This window comes from Gadus macrocephalus, chromosome 4, assembly GCF_031168955.1.
Source record: "Gadus macrocephalus chromosome 4, ASM3116895v1".
NCBI classification, from domain to species: domain Eukaryota; kingdom Metazoa; phylum Chordata; class Actinopteri; order Gadiformes; family Gadidae; genus Gadus; species Gadus macrocephalus.
Window position 1 is genome coordinate 33,094,574 of NC_082385.1, and position 22,564 is coordinate 33,117,137.

Here is a 22,564-nt window from a genome sequence, read left to right on the forward strand (position 1 = left end):
AATCAAGATCAACTTTAAGAAGCCCCAGAAAATTTAGCATTTGGATTATAGTTGAGTACATGAATATAAATCATCAAAACACAGTGTGTGTGTGTGTGTGTTTATATATACATGTGTGTGTAGTCTGTGCGTGTCTGTGTTCATATGTGAGTAAGTGTGTGTGTTCATAACTTGAGTAAGTGTGTGTTCATAGATGCGCGTGCGGCGTGTGCATGTGTGCGCGCGTTTGCATGTGTGTGTCTGCGTGTATATTTGAGTGTTTATAATATGTACGCGCGTGTGTGTGTTCATATATACGTGTTTGTTTGTGTTCACATACACGTGTTTGTGTGCCTGCGTGTTTGGGTTCCTATATAGTATAGTATGTTTATATGTGTGTGTCTTTATGTTAATTCATATATGCGTGTGTGCGCTTGCATGTGTGTGCGTGGTAATATACGCGTGTGTGTGTGTTCACATATGCATGTTTGTGTTCACGTGTGTCATCAGACTCAGAGCGAGAGCAAGAGCGAGAGAGATTATAATTTTCACAGAGACGCTGAGGACACAAGGTGTGGATAAAAAAGTGAACCAAACGTCCGAGATCAAAACGGGGAACATTATCCCCGAAAAGGGGGGGAAAACTAATCTCCAGTGTGACTACCAATCAGATCGAAGAACCCATCCGAGGCTACAGCATTCGAGCATTCGAGGCTATAGCCCCGGATCTTTTGGGAATAGCCCCGGATCGCTGTGCCGTCTAAAAAAATATTAATAATAATAATAATGATGAAAATAGCCCCGTAGAGTATACTTCTTTGTGATTAAATTACCAGCAGCCACAGATGCAACAATTCTGGCGTGTCCATATATGGGCAGATTTAGAATCATTTTTTGCCAAATGTTGCAAACTCAACGTCGGTATTCTTTCTTCTCTACGCACAGCGCATGTCATCGTTATTGCTGTGTTGTGCTGCCAGCCTTTTAGTGAGATCAGAGAGTGTTGAGAAGGACAGTAATAAAATATCTTTGGTGAGATGGATATAAGAAGAGAGACCCGCAGTGAATTCAACCCGGTCCACTTGACATCGGGTCGGTGCATGACAGTGGTACCGTAACCCTTCCACAGCCCGGGCTTTTATTTGTTTCAATCACTGAACTATAGAACGAAACTCTTGCTCAGCAACGATGGGAAATACTATCAAATGTATTATTGAAACCAGTGTGAATATTAGTGACCATGGTTACCAGGCAATCGAATAACGCACGCACGCACGCTAACACACACACACGCACACGCACACGCACACACACACACACACACACACACACACACACACACACACACACACACAGCTGAGGCCCCCCCCCCCCCCCCAGAGCCCAGGGAGGAGGACGCTGAGCTGTAAGGTACAGGTAAGTTATAGACACACAGGACCTCCTACCTGGGCTCTGGGGGGGGGGGAGGTCTCAGCTGTGTGTGTGTGTGTGTGTGTGTGTGTGTGTGTGTGTGTGTGTGTGTGTGTGTGTGTGTGTGTGCTCCTGGCGTGGGGTATCACCCTGTGTGTGTGTGTGTTCACCCTGGCATGGGGTTCTACACATGTGTGTGTGTGTGTGTGTGTGTGTGTGGGGGGGGGGGGGGGTCCCACCCACACACACACACACACACACACACACACACACACACACACACACACACACACACACACACACACACACACACACACACACACACACACACACACACAAGTAAGTTATAGACACACAGGTGTTAGTCAGTGTGTGTGTGTGTGAGTGTTCATGTGTGCATGTGTGTGTGTGTGTGTGTGTGTGTGTGTGTGTGTGTGTGTGTGTGTGTGTGTGTGTGTGTGTGTGTGGGGGCCATGCTCAGTCAGGAGGTCCCTTTTTTTTTTTCTACAACCGACACAGAGAGGCTGAGGACCCCCACCCCATCCCTACCCAGACCCCCGGGAGGAGGTCCTGTGTGTGTCTATAACTGACACAGAGACGCCCCCCCTCCCCAGACCCTCACCCCCGGGAGGAGGTCCTCCTGGGTGAAGGAGGAACAGAAGGTGTGGAGGTGTGTCAGTGTGTCTGAGGACCCTCCTCCACCTGGGGACACTCTGTAGAAGGACAGAGAGCCAGCAGGCCGGTCCAGATACACTCCTACTCTGGTGGAGCCAGCGGGGTGGAGAGGGAGGACTGTCTCTGTACCGTTGTACTGGGCAGAGTAACCACCATCAGAACAATGAAGACTCCAGGACTTGTTGTTCCATCCAAGACTGCTGTCTGGACCCCCTCCTCTCCTTGTGATTCCTCTGTATGTCACTCCTATAACAACCAGTCCTCTCCTCTCTACCTCCCAGTAACAGCGGCCAGTCAGAGCCTCTCTACCCAACACCTGCTCCCAGTAGTCAAATCTGTCTGGGTGATCCGGATACGACTGGTCCTCTCTAACCAGCGTCACCTTCCTGTTGTCCTCAGACAGAGAGAGTCGTCTGTGGGCCGTGTTGGGGTCCAGTGTGAGGTCACAGGCATCTGAGGGAGAACCAGACATGATGAGCTGCTGAACCGCTCTTCATCCTCATCATCATCATCACTAGTACTGTTCTCCTGCGCTCTGTGTACATATACATAGATATGAACACATACATACATATACATATGTACACATACATAGATACACACACCTCAACAATAACGTTATGAATACATCAACAACAATATTATGAAAGCATCAACAACAAACATCTCTCCTTGGATCCAGGCTGCTCTTCTTCTTTTTATTCTCTTTCTTTTTGTGATCGCTCTCTCTTCTTCTTCAGCCCCCCCCCCCATCAGCCCCCCCCTCCCCCTCACCAACCCCCCTCATCCCCCTCCCTCTCATCCCCCCCTCAGCCCCCTCCCTCTCATCCCCCCCTCAGCCCCCTCCCTCTCATCCCCCCCTCAGCCCCCTCCCTCTCATCCCCCTCCCTCTCATCCCCCCCTCAGCCCTTTCACCCCCCTCCCCCTCACCCCTAGTCCTCACCCTCAGCCCCCCCTCAGCCGGTCACCCCCCCCCCCCCTCCCCCTCACCCCTAGGCCTCCCCATCAGCCCCGTCACCCCCCCTCCCCCTCAGCCCCCCCTCAGCCCGGTCATCCCCCCTCCCCCTCCCCCCTATTCCTCCCCCTCAGCCCCCCCCCCTCAGCCCCCTCCCTCTCATCCCCCCCTCAGCCCCCTCCCTCTCATCCCCCCCTCAGCCCCCTCCCTCTCATCCCCCCCTCAGCCCCCTCCCTCTCATCCCCCTCCCTCTCATCCCCCCCTCAGCCCTTTCACCCCCCTCCCCCTCACCCCTAGTCCTCACCCTCAGCCCCCCCTCAGCCGGTCACCCCCCCCCCCCCTCCCCCTCACCCCTAGGCCTCCCCATCAGCCCCGTCACCCCCCCTCCCCCTCAGCCCCCCCTCAGCCCGGTCATCCCCCCTCCCCCTCCCCCCTATTCCTCCCCCTCAGCCCCCCCCCCTCAGCCCCCTCTCTCTCACCCCTTCACCTCCCCCTCACCGGCCCCTAACCCGGTCACCCCCCCTCAGCCCCTTCACCCCCCCACCCCCCCCCTCCCCCTCACCCCTCAGCCCCTTCACCCCCCCTCCCCCTCAGCCCCCCCTCAGCCCGGTCATCCCCCCTCCCCCTCCCCCCTAGTCCTCCCCCTCAGCCCCCCCCCCCCCTCAGCCTCTCTCTCACCCCTTCCCCTCCCCCTCACCGGCCCCTAACCCGGTCACCCCCCCTCTCCTTCACCCCCCCACCCCCACACTCCTCCCCCCTCAGCCCGGTGACTGTGATGGTGGACAGTATTAATATACGTAAGATACATGATGTCAGCCATCATCTTCATTCCCAGTAGGATGTGACCTCACTTCCTGCTGTGTGGATGGACTTTCCATCTCAATAGTGAGTCTGTGATGTGATGAATCAAACAGACACTTACACTTCTTTAGAGCTGGTTTCAGCCTCCACACTCCACCGTGCTCCACACTGGGGGGGAAACAAAGTGAGAGCAGCATGTTGAAACATTCACCTTCATCATCTGCTGTCTCATCACGTTCTACACAACATGAGTGACAGCTGCCTCTTCAAACCACTTCATCTAGCAGCAGCTTGAATAGGAGACTTTGTCCCTCAGTGGTGAGCTGTCCTCTCCATACCTGAGAGTGTCCAGTCTCCAGCGTGGATCCTCCAGTCCAGCAGAGAGCAGCGCAGCTCCAGAGTCCCCTGGGTGATTGTAACTCAAGTCCAGCTCTCTCAGATGGGAGGGGTTGGAGCTCAGAGCTGAGGCCAGAGAAGAACAGCCTTCCTGTGTGACCAGGCAGCCAGACAAGCTACACACACACACACACACACACACACACACACACACACACACACACACACACACACACACACACACACACACACACACACACACACACACACACACACACACACACACACACACACACACACAATTTATTGTATCTGGTTGAGAGCAGTTTGTACTAAAGTAAACACATTTATAAAGTGTATTCATTCCATTTGGAGGACAAGTAAAAGCTTTATTGATACTTCATGGAGACAAAGCTGTGTCACCCTGAGAGTCTGAGAACAGGAAGAGGAAGTGGGGAGATGACATCACAGACAGCAGAACTGCCTTCACTTGGATGTGACAGGATCTTAAACAAATGCTCCTTTCTCAATAGCTACAACTCAATGAGATATTGTTTGGTTAGAGTCAGGAGAAGTCTGCTGTGTTTGGTACGCTAAGACCGTTTCTTCACAGGTTCTAACATTGTGTAGAACCAGGGAGTGTTTTGTCAGCAGTGAAAAGAGCAACAGAAATGAGGCAGGAGCAGCACTTACTGGAAGCTAGAATAACCAGTTTGAAGAAGAGGCTGATAACTGACCTGAGAGTTTCCAGTGTACAGTGTGGACTCCCCAGTCCAGCAGAGAGCAGCTTCACTCCTGAATCCTGCAGATCATTGGTACTCAGGTCCAGCTTTTTCAGACTAGAGGACTTGGAGCTGAGAACTGAGGCCAGAGCTTCACAGCATCTCTCTGACAAATCACAGCCATTGAGGCTGCACACACAATAAACAGAACACGTTAGGAACTGTGATTCATTTTGCATTTGAAATTTGTTGTTAGAAATGTTTTATTAGTTTACCTAAATGTCAATACAGTAGATCTTCAAAATGGACTAATTTAGAATTCAGATAACTAAAAATTCAGCAAACTCCAGAAAATGTCCATAAAAATACTCAGTTCTAAGAAGAAAAAAATATTTAACTTTACTCTAAAGTCCACCTTACTGTCTGACTACATGATTATGAATAGAATAGGAATCTATAAAAAAAACACCTTATACCATCATTAACACACTGAATCCAAGGTACACCTTTTACTGTCATGGCAACACAAATAGAGTGAGATTGAGGTCCTGTGTTTGATAAGATGAGTGGTAATGGCGCTGCGATGCACGCAGACTGCCAAGGTTTAGTTCAGTGCTGGGTTAAAGCGCGGCTGTATTGCAGCGCCAGCTTGATCGCTCTATTGGGAAACACAACCCACTTAAGTTCCCCTGAAGACACCCTGCTTTAATCAGGAAACTAAAACACTGGTTTGTAGTTTGTGCAAAGTTTCATTTAAATGTCACCGCAGCACTATTCAAGAGCATGTAAAGAAATGCACTATTCAGGATGACCCAGAGAAGAAGATTAATCCTAATTGGATTATATTATCCAATCAGCAGCCGGTTATTATAAGTAGGTATTTGATTGAGGAGGAGGAGGAGGAGGAGGAGGAGGAGGAGGATGGAGAGTTGGTTGGTGAGGAAAGAGATGTCGCGGCGCTGGTGGTAAAAACAGAAACAGACCCCCTATCAGTGCTTACGTTAATTTGTAAAGTGGGAGGTCCCGGAGCGCAGAGGGGGGGTGGATCCAGTGACTCAAAACGGGGGTTGGTAACGGTATACACTGCCTACGTAGCTTCTCCGACTAAAAAAACCTAAACAACGCTGTGTGTACATCCGGGCAATGTTTATTTTATTTACAGAACGTCCATGGGTGGGAAATGTAAAATAAAAGAATACATGGCAACAATCGTTTTCACAAGCAGCAATTATCTATGAGACTATTAAATGAACCAGGATCAACGGATTGTTGCGTGCGCGCCGCGGTGCACCGGCTAAGACATGCACACTGCCGTGCACCGACAGTAATGTGCACGCCGCGGTGTACGGACCCGGACCGCAAGGTGCGCGCCTCAGCTTGTATTTTGGGTTAAACAACGTTGCTTTGACGTTGTGGATTCGAAAATAATCCATTGTTTTACCGTTAATATCAATCTAAATTAATCCACTGCCAAATATGGATCTTGTTAAAATTCAGACGTGAGATTTTACTGGGGCACAGCAGATTAATACTGGGGCACAGCAGATCAATACTGGTCCTCTGATGGGGAAATTGTGGTGGAACTGTTTGACCATTGAGTGAAACTGACCTGAGAGTTTCCAGTGTACAGTGTGGACTCCCCAGTCCAGCAGAGAGCAGCTTCACTCCAGAATCCTTCAGATCATTGGTACTCAGGTCCAGCTTTTTCAGACTAGAGGAGTTGGAGCTGAGAACTGAGGCCAGAGCTTCACAGCATCTCTCTGACAGATGACAGCCATTGAGGCTGCACACACAATAAATAGAATGCGTTAGGAACTGTGATTCATTTTGCATTTGAAATTTGTTATTAGAAATGTTTTATTAGTTTACCTAAATGTCAATACAGTAGATTTTTTGAATATGACTAATTTAGAATTCAGATAACTAAAGATTCAGCAAACTCCGGAAAATGTCCATAAAAATACTCAGTTCTAAGAAGAAAAAATGATTAAACTTTACTCTAAAGTCCACCTTACTGTCTGACTACATGATTATGAATAGAATAGGAATCTATAAAACAAACAACTTATACCATCATTAACACACTGAATCCAAGGTACACCTTTTACTGTCATGGCAACACAAATAGAGTGAGATTGAGGTCTTGTGTTTGATAAGATGAGTGGTAATGGCGCTGCGATGCACGCAGACTGCCAAGGTTTAGTTCAGTGCTGGGTTAAATAAGGCGTGTATTGCAGCGCCAGCTTGATCGCTCTATTGGGAAACACGACCCACTTAAGTTCCCCTGAAGACACTCTGCTTTAATCTGGAAACTAAAACACTGGTTTGTACTTTGTGCAAAGTTTCATTTAAATGTCACCGCAGCACTATTCAAGAGCATGTAAAGAAATGCACTATTCAGGATGACCCAGAGAAGAAGATTAATCCTAATTAGAGTATATTATCCAATCAGCTGCCGGTTATTATTAGTAGGTATTTGATTGAGGAGGAGGAGGAGGAGGAGGAGGATAAAGAGTTGGTTGGTGAGGAAAGAGATGTCACGGCGCTGGTGGTAAAAACAGAAACAGACCCCCTATCAGTGCTTACGTTAATTTGTAAAGTGGGAGGTCCCGGAGCGCAGAGGGGGGGTGGATCCAGTGACTCAAAACGGGGGTTGGTAACGGTATACACTGCCTACGTAGCTTCTCTGACTAAAAAAACCTAAACAACGCTGTGTGTACATCAGGGCAATGTTTATTTTAATTACAGAACATTTAACACTAAACTGCATGGGTGGGAAATGTGAAAAAAAAGAATACAAGGCAGCAATTATCCATCAGAGTATTAAATTACTAGGATCAAAGGATTGATGCGTGCGCGCCGCGGTGCACCGTCTACGACATGCACACTGCCGTGCACGGACAGTAATGTGCACGCCGCGGTGTACGGACCCGGACCGCAAGGTGCGCGCCTCAGCTTGTATTTTGGGTTAAACTGCGTTTCTTTGATGTTGTGGATTAGAAAATAATCCATTATTTGACCTTTATTATCAAACTAAATTAATCCACTGTCAAATATGGACCTTGTTAAAACTCGAACGGGAGATTTTACTGGGGCACAGCAGATCAATACTGGGGCACAGCAGATCAATACTGGTCCTCTGATGTGGAAATTGTGGTGGAACTGTTTGACCATTGAGTGAAACTGACCTGAGAGTTTCCAGTGTACAGTGTGGACTCCCCAGTTCAGCAGAGAGCAGCTTCACTCCTGAATCCTTCAGATCATTGGTACTCAGGTCCAGCTTTTTCAGACTAGAGGACTTGGAGCTGAGAACTGAGGCCAGAGCTTCACAGCATCTCTCTGACAGATCACAGCCATTGAGGCTGCACACACAATAAATAGAATACGTTAGGAACTGTGATTCATTTTGCATTTGAAATGTTTTATTAGTTAACCTAAATGTCAATACAGTAGATCTTTAAAATATGACTAATTTAGAATTCAGATAACTAAAGATTCAGCAAACTCCAGAAAATGTCCATAAAAATACTCAGTTCTAAGAAGAAAACATTATTTAACTTTTCTCTAAAGTCCACCTTACTGTCTGACTACATGATTATGAATAGAATAGGAATATATAAAAAAAAACACCTCATACCATCATTAACAAACTGAATCCAAGGTACACCTTTTACTGTCATGGCAACACAAATAGAGACAGATTGAGGTCTTGTGTTTGATAAGATGAGTGGTAATGGCGCTGCGATGCACGCAGACTGCCAAGGTTTAGTTCAGTGCTGGGTTAAAGCGCGGCAGTATTGCAGCGCCAGCTTGATCGCTCTATTGGGAAACACAACCCACTTGAGTTCCCCTGAAGACACTCTGCTTTAATCAGAAAACTAAAACACTGGTTTGTACTTTGTGCAAAGTTTCATTTAAATGTCACCGCAGCACTATTCAAGAGCATGTAAAGAAATGCACTATTCAGGATGACCCAGAGAAGAAGATTAATCCTAATTAGAGTATATTATCCAATCAGCAGCCGGTTATTATTAGTAGGTATTTGATTGAGGAGGAGGAGGAGGAGGAGGAGGAGGAGGAGGAGGATGGAGAGTTGGTTGGTGAGGAAAGAGATGTCACGGCGCTGGTGGTGAAAACAGAAACAGACCCCCCATCAGTGCTTACGTTAATTTGTAAAGTGGGAGGTCCCGGAGCGCAGAGGGGGGGTGGATCCAGTGACTCAAAACGGGGGTTGGTAACGGAATACACTGCCTACGTAGATTCTCTGACTAAAAAAATCTAAACAACGCTGTGTGTACATCCGGGCAATGTTTATTTTAATTACAGAACATTTAACACTAAACTGCATGGGTGGGAAATGTGAAAAAAAAAGGCAGCAATTATCTATGAGACTATTAAATTAACCAGGATCACTGGATTGCTGCGTGCGCGCCGCGGTGCACCGTCTACGACATGCACACTGCCGTGCACGGACAGTAATGTGCACGCCGCGGTGTACGGACCCGGACCGCAAGGTGCGCGCCTCAGCTTGTATTTTGGGTTAAACTGCGTTTCTTTGATGTTGTGGATTAGAAAATAATCCATTATTTGACCTTTATTATCAAACTAAATTAATCCACTGTCAAATATGGACCTTGTTAAAACTCGAACGGGAGATTTTACTGGGGCACAGCAGATCAATACTGGTCCTCTGATGGGGAAATTGTGGTGGAACTGTTTGACCATTGAGTGAAATTAACCTGAGAGTTTCCAGTGTACAGTGTGGACTCCCCAGTCCGGCAGAGAGCAGCTTCACTCCTGAATCCTGCAGATCATTGGTACTCAGGTTTAGCTCTCTCAGACTAGAGCTGGAGCTGAGAACTGAGGCCAGAGCTTCACAGCATCTCTCTGACAGACGACAGCTATTCAGCCTAAACACACAATAAATAGAACACGTTAAAGTAACTTCGATCTTTTAATTTCAACATAATGAAGGACTTGTGTTAAAAATCTTAAATTTGAGTCGATGTCTTATTAATTTAACTAATATATACATTAGATCTTTATGTTTATTCAATATTGGAGTTTTTTGCAGTGTTTGAGACTCGTATAGTATTTTAATTTTACTTTTTATTGAAGTATTATGTATTTTTTGTGTTGTATTGTAATACATGCTATAGTTCATCTACAGAGATGTTTTGTTTATTAGGGTTACAACCAGCGGCGGTTACAAGGGGAGGGGGCTAGCGGGGGCTTGAGCTCCCCTGAAACAGGCCAAGCCCCCCCTCCCAAAACCCCATGTCATTTTGTTATGACTAATATTTAATTTAATTTTAAATGTTTTTAATAATAATGTGGCGAGAAGCACGGGAACGACCAGACAGGAGCCCATGTTATAAGAGTCTGACACTCTCGTGTCCCATTATCCACACCACCCTGAGAGAGACTTTGAGTAAACACACACACACACACCTGAAACACACATCCTATCGCCCACAACCACGACTGCCTCGGTGCCGCCGACCCTCCCAGGATCAAATGCGGCACGTGGTGAAGCCGGCCATGATCGCCACAATAATATAATAATAATATATATATTTATATATATCATTAATGAAGACATCGAACTGACTTATATGTAACAAAACTGAACGATGAAATCATATTTTTCATTTGTGTAAGTGTTGATGACCGTTGCTGCTTGTGTGATTTGAATGGTTGATTCGTATCAGGTTGTAGTGTGTAGTAATATTTTTTGCGTCAAAATATATCAGCCTCTGCTATAAACAATCTAGCCCCCGTAGCTCCAGCAATCATAATTATATGGTGCCGCTACTGGTTACAACTAATAAGTAAATGCTTAAATATCATATAGCTGGGCGATCTCTACAAAGGATTAAGTACTCTCCTCCTTTGTCTCTTCCCTCTCTCTCCTTATTCCCTCTCACTCGTGACCTCTCACCCTTCCCCCAGATGACACGGACATCTCTATATCAACACATCCTAACGGTTAAACCCAAACAGTGTCCATGTAACCAAACGTATGTTTTAAAATAAACGTATATTTATGAATCTATCCGTATCAATGCTTATTTATACATATAGCTACATATTTAAATACAGCTGTATTCAACTATTATGAAACAATATTCATTTTTTCTTTCTTTTTTTCTTAATTCATAATAAATACAGCTTTTGAGTTTGACTTTTCAACCTTGTTACACAATATAACGTTGTGTATATTGAGATACATGTTATAAGATAGCGTCGAAAGAGGTGTTCTATGTTACCATAACTTTTATGTTCTACTATAAGGTATATTGTGTTGTATATTGTGTGTTGTTATACATGTTATTGTGAACCTACAGAGATGTTTTAGAGGCTTTGACCACTGGCAGCAGCCTCAGAAGACCCTCCTCTGAAGCAGAGTATTTCTTCAGGTCAAACACGTCCAGCTGCCCTTCTGATGTCACTAGGATGAAGGCCAGAGTTGACATGGAGCTCACAGGAAAGGGAGATTTTAGGGGGAGTCTTCCTGATGTCAGGTACTGTTGGATCTCCCCCACTATAGAACGGTCGTTCAGCTCATTCAGACAGTGGAACAGATTGATGCTTCTCTCTGGAGAGAGATCTCCACCAATCTTTTTCTTGATGTATGACACGGTTTCCATGTTGGTCTGTGAGCTACTTCTTCTCTGTCCCAGCAGACCTCGTAGGACAATCTGATTGGTCTCCAGAGAGAGGCCCAGGAGGAAGCGGAGGAACAAGTCCAGGTGTCCGTTCTCACTCTGTAAGGCCTTGTCCACTGCACTCTGGTAGAGGAGGAGGAGTTTATCTTCCCCAGAGGTGGGTGGTTCTTCTGAGAGCAGATTGACACCATCGTTGATGAAGGTCAAAAAGACATAAAGGGCAGCCAGAAACTCCTGGAGGCTCAGATGGACAAAGCAGAACACCCTGGCCTGGTACAGCCCAAACTCCTCTCTAAAGATCTGGGTGAACACTCCTGAGTACACTGAGGCTACTTTGATGTCGATGCCACAGTCTGCCAGGTCTTCCTCGTAGAAGATCAGGTTGCCTTTCTTCAGCTGGTTGAAAGCCAGTTCTCCCAGTTTAAAAATGATATCCTTGCTCTCTGAACTCCACTGTGGATCTTTTTCACCTACTGACCGATACTTCCTGTCCGCCTGTTTGGACTGAACCCTCAGGAAGTGGCTGTACATCTGAGTCAAGGTCTTGGGCGTCTCTTCTACTTTCTGGGTTGTTTTTAAGATGTTCTCCAGAACTGTAGCAATGATCCAACAGAAGACTGGGATGTGACACATGATGTGGAGGCTTCGTGATTTCTTTATGTGGGAGATGATTGTGCTGGCCAGCGTCTGCTCTCTGAATCTCTTCCTGAAGTACACCTCCTTCTGAGGGTCGGTGAACCCCCTCACCTCTGTCACCATGTGAACACAGTCATTAGGGATCTGATTGGCTGCCGCAGGGCGTGTGGTTATCCAGATGCGAGCAGTGGGAAGCAGTTCGCCCCTGATGAGATTCGTCAGCAGCACGTCCACCGTGGTGGACTTTGTGACATCAGTCAAGATCGGGGTGCACTCGAAGTCCAGAGGAATTCGAAACTCATCTAGACCATCTAAGATGAAGACAACTTGAAACAGGTCGTATCTGCAGATTCCTGCATCTTTGGGCTCATTAAAGAAGTGATGAATAAGTTCCACTAAGCTAAACTCTTTCTTTGTTAGTAAATTCAGCTTTCTGAAAGTTAAGAGAAACGTGAAGTCTATGTCTTGGTTAGCTTTGCCTTCAGCCCAGTCCAGAGTGAACTTGTGTGTTAAGATGGTTTTACCAATGCCGGCCACTCCAGTTGTCACTATTGTTCTGATTGGTTTGTCTTGTCCAGGTAAGGGTTTAAAGATGTCTCCACATCTGATTGGTGTTTGCTCCTTGACTGGCGAAGCTTTTTCCATCAGTGTGACCTCATGTTCCTTGTTGACCTCTCCACTGCCTCTCTCAGTGATGAAGAGCTCTGTATAGATGTCATTCAGAGGTGTTGGACGTCCTGCTTTAGCGATTCCCTCGAACACACAACGTAACTTAATCTTTAAATTAGACTTGATTTTTTGTTGGCACTCGACAGCAGCAGATCCTAAATGAGAAAACAACAGAAGACATCAGTTAGTAGATGGTGACAATGGGAACCTGTCAATATTTCCTGTTGAATTATCAACTTCAAGATATTTAGTGGCTTCATAACTTGTGGTTGGAGAGGCTGGTCGTGACAAAGACTGCATGTCACAGATTCAAAATGTTCATGACTATTTCCTTTTTTCCACAGCAATAAGATTGGTCTAATATTAATAATGACAGTGAATTGGTGTAAAATGACATGCTGATATAACAAGATAGTGTTGCATCTCTTCCGCCGAGTTATTCTGCTGTTGATCTGCAGTTTATGTTTAATATTATTAATAAAATTAATAATAATAATAATTACATTGAATAACATTTTATTTCAAGGCGCTTTTCATGACACCCAAGGTCACCTTACAATTCATGAAACACCAAAAATCTAGAGTCAAAAACCGCAAGAGCTGCATCGCCAACACCATGATCAAAACAAGATATAAGACCCAGGTAGGAGGGGGTAAGAACAGTGAGGAGACCCAGGTAGGAGGGGGTAAGAACAGTGAGGAGACCCAGGTAGGAGGGGGTAAGAACAGTGAGGAGACCCCAGGTAGGAGGGGGTAAGAACAGCAGATAGGAGACCCAGGTAGGAGGGGGTAAGAACAGCAGATAGGAGACCCAGGTAGGAGGGGGTAAGAACAGTGAGGAGACCCAGGTAGGAGGGGGTAAGAACAGTGAGGGGACCCAGGTAGGAGGGGGCAAGAACAGTGAGGAGACCCAGGTAGGAGGGGGTAAGAACAGTGAGGAGACCCAGGTAGGAGGGGGTAAGAACAGTGAGGAGACCCAGGTAGGAGGGGATAAGAACAGTGAGGAGACCCAGGTAGGAGGGGGTAAGAACAGAGAGGAGACCCAGGTAGGAGGGGGTAAGAACAGCAGTGAGGAGACCCAGGTAGGAGGGGGTAAGAACAGTGAGGAGACCCAGGTAGGAGGGGGTAAGAACAGTGAGGAGACCCAGGTAGGAGGGGGTAAGAACAGCAGTGAGGAGACCCAGGTAGGAGGGGGTAAGAACAGTGAGGAGACCCAGGTAGGAGGGGGTAAGAACAGCAGTGAGGAGACCCAGGTAGGAGGGGGTAAGAACAGTGAGGAGACCCAGGTAGGAGGGGGTAAGAACAGTGAGGAGACCCAGGTAGGAGGGGGTAAGAACAGTGAGGAGACCCAGGTAGGAGGGGGTAAGAACAGAGAGGAGACCCAGGTAGGAGGGGGTAAGAACAGCAGTGAGGAGACCCAGGTAGGAGGGGGTAAGAACAGCAGTGAGGAGACCCAGGTAGGAGGGGGTAAGAACAGTGAGGAGACCCAGGTAGGAGGGGGTAAGAACAGTGAGGAGACCCAGGTAGGAGGGGGTAAGAACAGTGAGTGGACCCAGGTAGGAGGGGGTAAGAACAGTGAGGAGACCCAGGTAGGAGGGGGTAAGAACAGCAGTGAGGAGACCCAGGTAGGAGGGGGTAAGAACAGCAGTGAGGAGACCCAGGTAGGAGGGGGTAAGAACAGTGAGGAGACCCAGGTAGGAGGGGGTAAGAACAGTGAGTGGACCCAGGTAGGAGGGGGTAAGAACAGTGAGGAGACCCAGGTAGGAGGGGGTAAGAACAGTGAGGGGACCCAGGTAGGAGGGGGTAAGAACAGTGAGGAGACCCAGGTAGGAGGGGGTAAGAACAGCAGTGAGGAGACCCAGGTAGGAGGGGGTAAGAACAGTGAGGAGACCCAGGTGGGAGGGGGTAAGAACAGTGAGGAGACCCAGGTAGGAGGGGGTAAGAACAGTGAGGGGACCCAGGTAGGAGGGGGTAAGAACAGTGAGGAGACCCAGGTAGGAGGGGGTAAGAACAGTGAGGAGACCCAGGTAGGAGGGGGTAAGAACAGCAGCACAACGGGGATACGAGGTGAACCCACGGTAGGTGGTCATTACAGCGAGCAGGCCAGTGGGAACATGTGTTTTGAGGAGATTTTACTGTTGTCAGGGTGTCTCTTTCAGTTCAGTTCAGAGCCCTAGCACCCACGGTGCTGAGAGCCCTAGCACTCACAGTGCTGAGAGCCCTAGCACCAATGCTGCTCAGAGCTCTAGCACCAATGTAACGAGGTGATACCCCCACTATAACCCTATATATCTGGATCAAACCATTTAACCTGATACACGGAAATAACCCTCCATATCTGGATCAAACCATTTAACCGAATACCCCAACTATAAACCTAAATATCTGGATCAATCCATTTAACCCCAAAGAGGAAAAATTGTCTCCACGTTGCAGTTGGAAATGCCTAAGTCTCACATTGGGCCCTATCTTTCAGCACAAACATGCAAACTATTAGCCTAATTTAAATATCATGATGTCATAGATTGTTCATATGTGTGAAACTGCATAGAAATAACAAGTCGATTGTGGGAAAAAAGAAAAATCCATATAGGGGCCGCATGAATGAATACTGTAGTGGGCTATGCCATGCATTAAAATAATAATAATAATAATAACAATAATAATAACAATAATAATTAAAGCTGCAAGCAGCATTTTACGGGTGCCAAGCCTAAAGCCAACCAATAAGACCCTGTCAGACCATTAAGACCCTGTCAGACCATTAAGACCCTAACAGACCATTAAGCTGCTTTCCCACCGCCGCGCGGCAACTCGCCGCCTCCATTCATCTCAATGAGGGAAGGGCGGCAGAGGGGAGGCGGACACAAAAGCGGCTGTAGACCAGGAAGCGGTTGCCGCCCACGTGAACGCGCACAGATCTTGCCCTACCGCTCAGCTTTCCCCGTGTTGAAACTCTCAGCGGCAGCAGCAGCAGGGCGGTTGCCACGCGGCGATGTACAAGCACCCTAAAGACCCTGACGTTGGGCTGGGCGAGATGGACCAAAACTCATATCTCAATGTTTTTTGTTTTTTGTTGTTATTCACCATCAACCCTTTATTAAGGTTTAGTTTTTACTTTTTTGCTCACCAAGGCACAGCTGTGCTTTAACAAAAGACATGTAAGGGATAATGTATAGAACGCCGGTCATTATCGGGAAAATAATATATTTTCCTCAACGAAAAAATAACTTCATGGTGTGTCTTTCTAGGCGGTACCGAAGTGGGAATGTAACCCTTTGTGTACCGCATGAGGCGTTTTTTCGTTTCAACCTGAATATTGGTGGGAAATATTTCAGTCGTCATTTGACATTGGTGGGGACACGTCCCCTGGTCCACGTCCCCTGGCGCACGCACGCACGCACGCACGCACGCACGCACGCACGCACGCACGCACGCACGCACGCACGCAAGTACGCACGCACGCACGCACGCACGCACGCACGCACGCACCATGTCCCTTTACGAGTTCAATTTGATGTTGATATAAGCATTTCAGTCTTTATGCGTTTTAAACCACACCCTTTTTAGAAGTCAATGGCTCCTGGGTGCTTTAGTTTTTTTATTGCACAGACTTCGCTTAATGTCAGATAGAAGACATTGATCCATAGTGCTAAAGTATTTTTTAAGTATTACATAAGTAAAATAACCTAGAATCCTTAAGGAATTTAGTCATAGGTTCACCATGAGGATATGCATGTGTTAACAAACTAGCATGACTCTAAGTCAAAGCGGTTATTAGATATGTTTGTTCAAAGTTTGTATTTTTGGACTGTTGCTGTAGCGCCACCTTTGGGCCAATCAGTGTAATACTTATTCTTTCGATCATCAGACAGATCCCGCCCTGCAGAGCGGGTTTTATAAAGAGACAAAGACAATCCACACACAGGCAGGTCAAGTTCCGCCTACTGACGATGTACCACTCAACAAAAATATAGATTTAGTTTTACCCCTTTAGAAATTGGTGTGAGGGGTTAAGGTGAGGGTTACCAAACTATAAAAGGTATCCTGTTAAGCTAGCAATAACACCATTGAGCCAAGGAATACAGCAGCACTAAGTAAAACCCCTACCTCTCAAAGAAAGTAGGTTGTATTCCACACAAATGCAATCCTGAGTGGATGATAATGAATCACAGGATCCCAGTGGATTAAAGGAATTAAAGAAGCTCCCCTCTTGTTAAAACAAAGCTGGCAGAGATCGTTTCTTTAAAAAGTAGAATCATGGTAACAACTCACCCACACCAGCAAGAGAAGAGCTCAGACCCAGGTTGATGCATAAGTGTTTGTCCCTCTCCTTGATACCATCGATCATCATCTGACTTGCTCTCTCCCCTTTCCCCATCACCGTGTCGATCAGACAACGTGCTTGGTCCGCTCTGCTCCTCTGCTCCTCCATCACAGAGTCCTTTTCCTCAGAACTGAACACTTCATGATGATAAAGGTCATCCAGGAGACCTTTGATAACTGGGTCTGAAACTCCCTTCACAAATTCAGAACGGATCCTTCGAAGCTCCCCTGGAAGATAAATCAAAACGCAATATGAAATTACAATGAGCAAACACGATACTCGATTCATTAAACTCATATTTATTGGGCTAAAGATAAAACCGTTTGTTGCACTAACTTGTTCACTCACAACTCACAAATGACCTTAAAACGAACAACCTTGATAGTTCATTTAAATATTGTTTCTAATTCAGATCAATATTTCAACTTGAGGTCACGTGACTGCGAGGCATGGCACGGTAACTTCCTCTGCAAGTGATAGAAATTAACACCTTTATTGTTGCTCTAAATATTTGTAAACACACTTCAAAGTAACGGAAAAGGTGCCTAAAATAAGGACCCGTTAATGTCAGGTGTTGGAAATCGCAAAGAGAGTAGGCAAACTGTAAAGCCGCGTGATACCAGTTGGCGAGCTACCAAACAAATCATGGCAGACAAAGACACACCAGGCTGGGCTGTCCACATGATCACGGAGGTCACTGGCATTAAAGAATCGTTTAAACAAAGTTTTGATGAACAGAACAAATAACTAACGCGGAGAAGCGCATCAGCGCTGTAGAGGATCAGATGGCCGGAGAGAGCACAACTTTAAACGACATGACAAAATAAATGGATTTATTGAAAAACAAATTAACCACATTCGAAGCTCACAGTAAAATAATTCTATTTTTTTTTAAGTTCACAGTTCCAAAAAATGAATTAGTTCATAGTTATTTTTTTCAATATGTTGCTGTGAGCTATTAGTTACTTCTGGTATTTTGTAAATCCCATTGATTTCTGTTTGAAGACTCCTTTCTCGTTGGCCGGAAACGGAAAGGGGTTCTACCACTACTGTTGAGACGGAGAACCGAGCGAAAAGACTACAGCCAAACATAAACAGCCCCCCTTTCTGTTTCCGGCCAACAAGCAATGATGCTAGAAGGTATTCTAGTCTGCTGAGCTAAGAGCTAGGGAGCCAACGTTATGGATTGTTCATATTTATAATTCGAAATTCGTCTCAGTCTGTATACCACAGAAACCCCATACCGCGTTGCCTGATTACAGTTTAATTCATTTTCCACAATTTAACAGCTCTCGTTGGAAGAATAATCACCACGGCATTCGTTTCAATGGGTATCGAGACGGTCTATACTTTCAAGAGAGGAAAGATATCTCCACATTGAAGTTAAAAAGTTAGAATTTAGTCTGAACAGAACAAATAATAGTGTCATACTGTTCTTAAAATTTGAAATTCTCCTATTGTTGTTAGGGCCAATTTATTCTTAGTTTTATTTTATTCTAAATTACCTCCCACTGCTGGCACTTTTATGTTGGTTTGAGATGCCTTCTGGAACTCAATATAGGTAAACAGGATGTGAGGCCCGTTAGGGGGCCGCATTAGGAACACGCCATACAGTCGGGAGCGATATCGCTTTTTGACCACGAATACAAACAAGAATACAAACACAAATACAAACACGGATAAGAATAGCCGATACGCCCCTCCTCTCTGGATGGGCGTCTATCTTTAAGCTCAGGAGGTATACCCATATAGTGCTCACTCTTCATGGAGACACAGCTGGGTCCAGGGGAGTCTGCTCTCTGCTGCCTCCTTCTGAAAAACAAAAACCATCTGGAAGTTAGGATTTGTGGATGTCGTTTCATTTGATCATTTATTGCAGAGCTACTCAAATACTTTCTCATGACTTTTCATTTCAATAATCTTTCTCAGTTTATTGAATTTAAGGGGGGGGGGGGCAGAAAAAGTTATTATGGCATTCAAGCACTTACATGTTGACATAAAAGCACACAAGTACATTTCATACATAGAGTGTTTATTCACAATAGGTTTAGCTAATATAGAAAATAAAGCAGTCAGTTTCTAAATTTCTACACAGACCTGTGTTATTATTCATGGATAATTTGTTTCAACAAATCACTTCACCCCCAAAGATAAATTCTAACTGATTCAATAAATCGGCAGTTTGAAAGACATTGAACCTTTAAACATTAAACCTGTAAAGTCTGCTACAAGTCGTCTTAACATTAATTTCATTAATTCGATTGCTGGGTCCAGGGGAGTCTGCTCTCTCCTGCTGCTCTGGGCTTCAACACAACACACACACACACACACACACACACACACACACACACACACACACACACACACACACACACACACACACACACACACACACACACACACACACAGCTGTTACTCAGACTAATGATGGAGTCATCACTGCTGAGCTCTGAGATGGACAACAGTCACAGACAGAGAGATGCTCTTCTTACCTCTTAGCTTTGCTCCGGCGGCCATGTTCCACAGACAGAGTGGTCTTAGAGGTAGAACCCCCATCCTCTCTCTCCTCATCCATAGAAGACTGGAGACCTGGACACAAACACAACTCCTTCTGAACTTTAGCTGTTTATTGAGAGAGAAGATCATTGTGACTGCGTCACACTAAAGCATTATGGACGTCATAGAACATAAATATGAACCCCATGTAACCACACTGCCCTCACTACATTACAGATGTGTAAAGCAGATGAAAACCGAGTGATTAAACACCTTGGACACTGTAACAGTTCTTAAACTACAACCCAAAAAAGTAGATGCAATAGCCTTGAAAAATTCATCATGGTATAATTTAGGGCTGAACGATTAATCAAAATCAAACGAAATCGCAATGTAATAGAACGCGGTATGCAAATCGCAAAGGCTGCGATTAAACAAAAAAAAAGTGATTTATTACCGTTACTGACTGGAAATCAGTACGATTCATTCATTTTATTTTTATTTTACAATTCAATAGTTAAATAAAGAAGTTTATAATATAAATTAATCTCAACACATCGGCCTGGCCTAAAGGAAGGAGCCGTTTTTATGTTGACTGCTTCCAATGTTGTGTTGGTCATACTAACGAATGATTTATTTATTTATTATTGAATAATACACAACATTGGGACCTAATAAATTATGAAAATCGCACATTAAATCGCAATCGAAATATTGGTCAAAAATATCGCAATTAGATTATTTCCCCAAAACGTTCAGCCCTAAAAAGTAGAGAACTATTGAACAATTTCTCCACTGGAACAAAGTCTGAGTTCTGTCACTTCACACTTCACAAATCCCATAGACCGTGAATCTACTGGTGATGCTCAACACATTGATTTGGTATCCTCGTATGACCAACGAGTCTCTCTCTCGCTCTATGGCTCCAGCTGTGGTTTAAGCCATAGGAATCGAGTCTAGACCCACATCTATGAAACTGTAGATCCCCAGACGCTAGCCTGGCTCCGCCCGCCTAAGTACTCAATTTGACTCCCGCTCAATTTGTATTTAACTTAAATATCAGCACATTCAAATGACTTATGTCCTTCTTTTAATTTGGAGTAGCATCAAGACAAACGAATCACTTGAATATTGAACGCAGTGTTCAATTTACCACACGGGTCAGAAAAGCAGTGAAACATGAACTAACGTTGTATTCTCTACACTGTAGAGAATACAACGTAACTTAACAACGTAATAATGAGTTTACTGTAGAGTCTACAGTAAACTCATTATTATATACCAGTAACCTAAAGACAATATAAACGGTAGTAAACTGGTTGATCATTATTATATACCAGTAACCTAAAGACAATATAACCGGTAGTAAACTGGTTGATCATTATTATATACCAGTAACCTAAAGACAATATAAACGGTAGTAAACTGGTTTTTCATTATTATATACCAGCAACCTAAAGACAATATAAACTGTACACTGGTTGATCATTATTATATACCAGTAACCTAAAGACAATATAAACGGTAGTAAACTGGTTGATCATTATTATATACCAGTAACCTAAAGACAATGTAACCGGTAGTAAACTGGTTTTTCATTATTATATACCAGTAACCTAAAGACAATATAAACGGTAGTAAACTGGTTTTTCATTATTATATACCAGGAACCTAAAGACAATATAAACGGTAGTAAACTGGTTGATCATTATTATATACCAGTAACCTAAAGACAATATAAACGGAAGTACACTGGTTGATCATTATTATATACCAGTAACCTAAAGACAATATAAACGGTAGTAAACTGGTTTATCATTATATTCCAGCAACACACAGACAATATAAACGCTCACTGTCGCCCTACCTTACCTTATCTACTCCGGGATTAAAATGCGTCCATACGGTATAAAGTTGTAAAAGTATGAATGTAAGGGAAGAAACGGAGGTTAAAGTGTTCATAAAACAAGTAAATCAGGTGAAAGGTTTTAAAAGCGGAGGAAGAAAGGCTCCTCGCTACGACGAACAGTTAAACGAGGAAGTTCAAGGAGCCGCGCCTCCCAGTGAGTGACACATGTTTTCCGGGTAAAAGAAGATGTGCGCGCGCACACAGACACACAGACACACAACAGACAGACAGACAGACAGACAGACAGACAGACAGACAGACAGACAGACAGACACACACACACACACACACACACACACACACACGCACACGCACACGCACACGCACACGCACACACACTCCAGCCAGCTCAAGAGTCAAAGTAGAGCAAAAGAGAGATTAACAGTAATAAGTACACCGGATACTGGCTCAGTATAAGTACACATGATACTGGCTCAGTATTAGTAAGTACACAGGATACTGGCTCAGTATGAGTATAAGTACACAGGATACTAGCTCAGTTTGCGACCATACTTCATGTTATGCGTATTTGTATGACGTGTCATACTTGTTTATCTTTTTATTTTTTGTTCTCAATAAAGACGAATTGAGCTGTGGATGTCCACGGGCTGCGGCGCTCCCAGAGGACGACGGCCGTGGAAGCGTATCGCCCGCCGCGGGGCGCAGCGAGGCCCCCTCCCCCTGAGAACTCTCCGCCCAAAGCGCTTTAAAGAGAAACCTGGGGGGGGTTTGAATCCCAGCTGAACCCGCGGGCTGCTCTTTAACGAATGCGTCCTTCTGACCCGCGGCCGCCCACTGCTCCGGGAGTGCCGGTGTTACGCCGAACTCTGCGACCCACCGAAAAGTGTGACCCCAGGGGGCGCTGTTGCACATGTTCTGCAATATGCACGAGTTTGAAGCGTAGGCAGGCATGACAAAAACATAAATATAACATAACATCTCCCCCCGACCCCTTACCTTTTTATTAAAGGTGCTTAATAC

The 22,564-nt window shown here is 45.3% G+C and overlaps 1 protein-coding gene across 10 annotated transcripts; it reads right to left on the reverse strand.

The window, feature by feature from the left end:
• Positions 1–1,757: 1,757 nt before the first annotated feature.
• On the reverse strand, positions 1,758–21,820 carry LOC132455347 (NACHT, LRR and PYD domains-containing protein 3-like). 10 transcript variants are annotated; one of them, XM_060049159.1, is made up of 14 exons: positions 21,547–21,820; positions 19,671–19,786; positions 19,392–19,481; positions 18,923–18,990; positions 17,127–17,405; positions 11,224–13,006; positions 9,618–9,788; positions 8,067–8,240; positions 6,488–6,661; positions 4,894–5,067; positions 4,159–4,332; positions 3,942–3,988; positions 2,024–2,517; positions 1,758–1,956 (listed from the first exon to the last, which is right to left on the reverse strand). In XM_060049159.1, exons 1-14 carry the CDS (start codon positions 21,634–21,636, stop codon positions 1,894–1,896), a joined length of 3,897 nt encoding a protein of 1,298 aa, XP_059905142.1. In that variant the 5' UTR covers positions 21,637–21,820; the 3' UTR covers positions 1,758–1,893. The 10 variants fall into 10 exon arrangements, with proteins under 10 accessions (XP_059905142.1, XP_059905147.1, XP_059905145.1 ...); XM_060049164.1 differs by lacking the exon at positions 19,392–19,481 and having other exon boundaries at positions 1,758–1,959; positions 2,012–2,517; positions 18,938–18,987; XM_060049162.1 differs by lacking the exon at positions 19,392–19,481 and having other exon boundaries at positions 1,758–1,959; positions 2,012–2,517; positions 18,923–18,987.
• Positions 21,821–22,564: the final 744 nt, after the last annotated feature.

Bases quoted from the DNA above. Each gene is read 5' to 3' on its own strand.
- LOC132455347 (XM_060049159.1), bottom strand. From the start codon at position 21,636: ATGAACACTTTAACCTCCGTTTCTTCCCTTACATTCATACTTTTACAA. The intron at 3,989-4,158 runs GTATGGAGAGGA...TTTCCCCCCCAG, and splicing joins TGGAGACTGGACACTCTCAG to TGTGGAGCACGGTGGAGTGT. The intron at 2,518-3,941 runs GTAAGTGTCTGT...GTTCTCCCTCAG, and splicing joins GAAACCAGCTCTAAAGAAGT to ATGCCTGTGACCTCACACTG.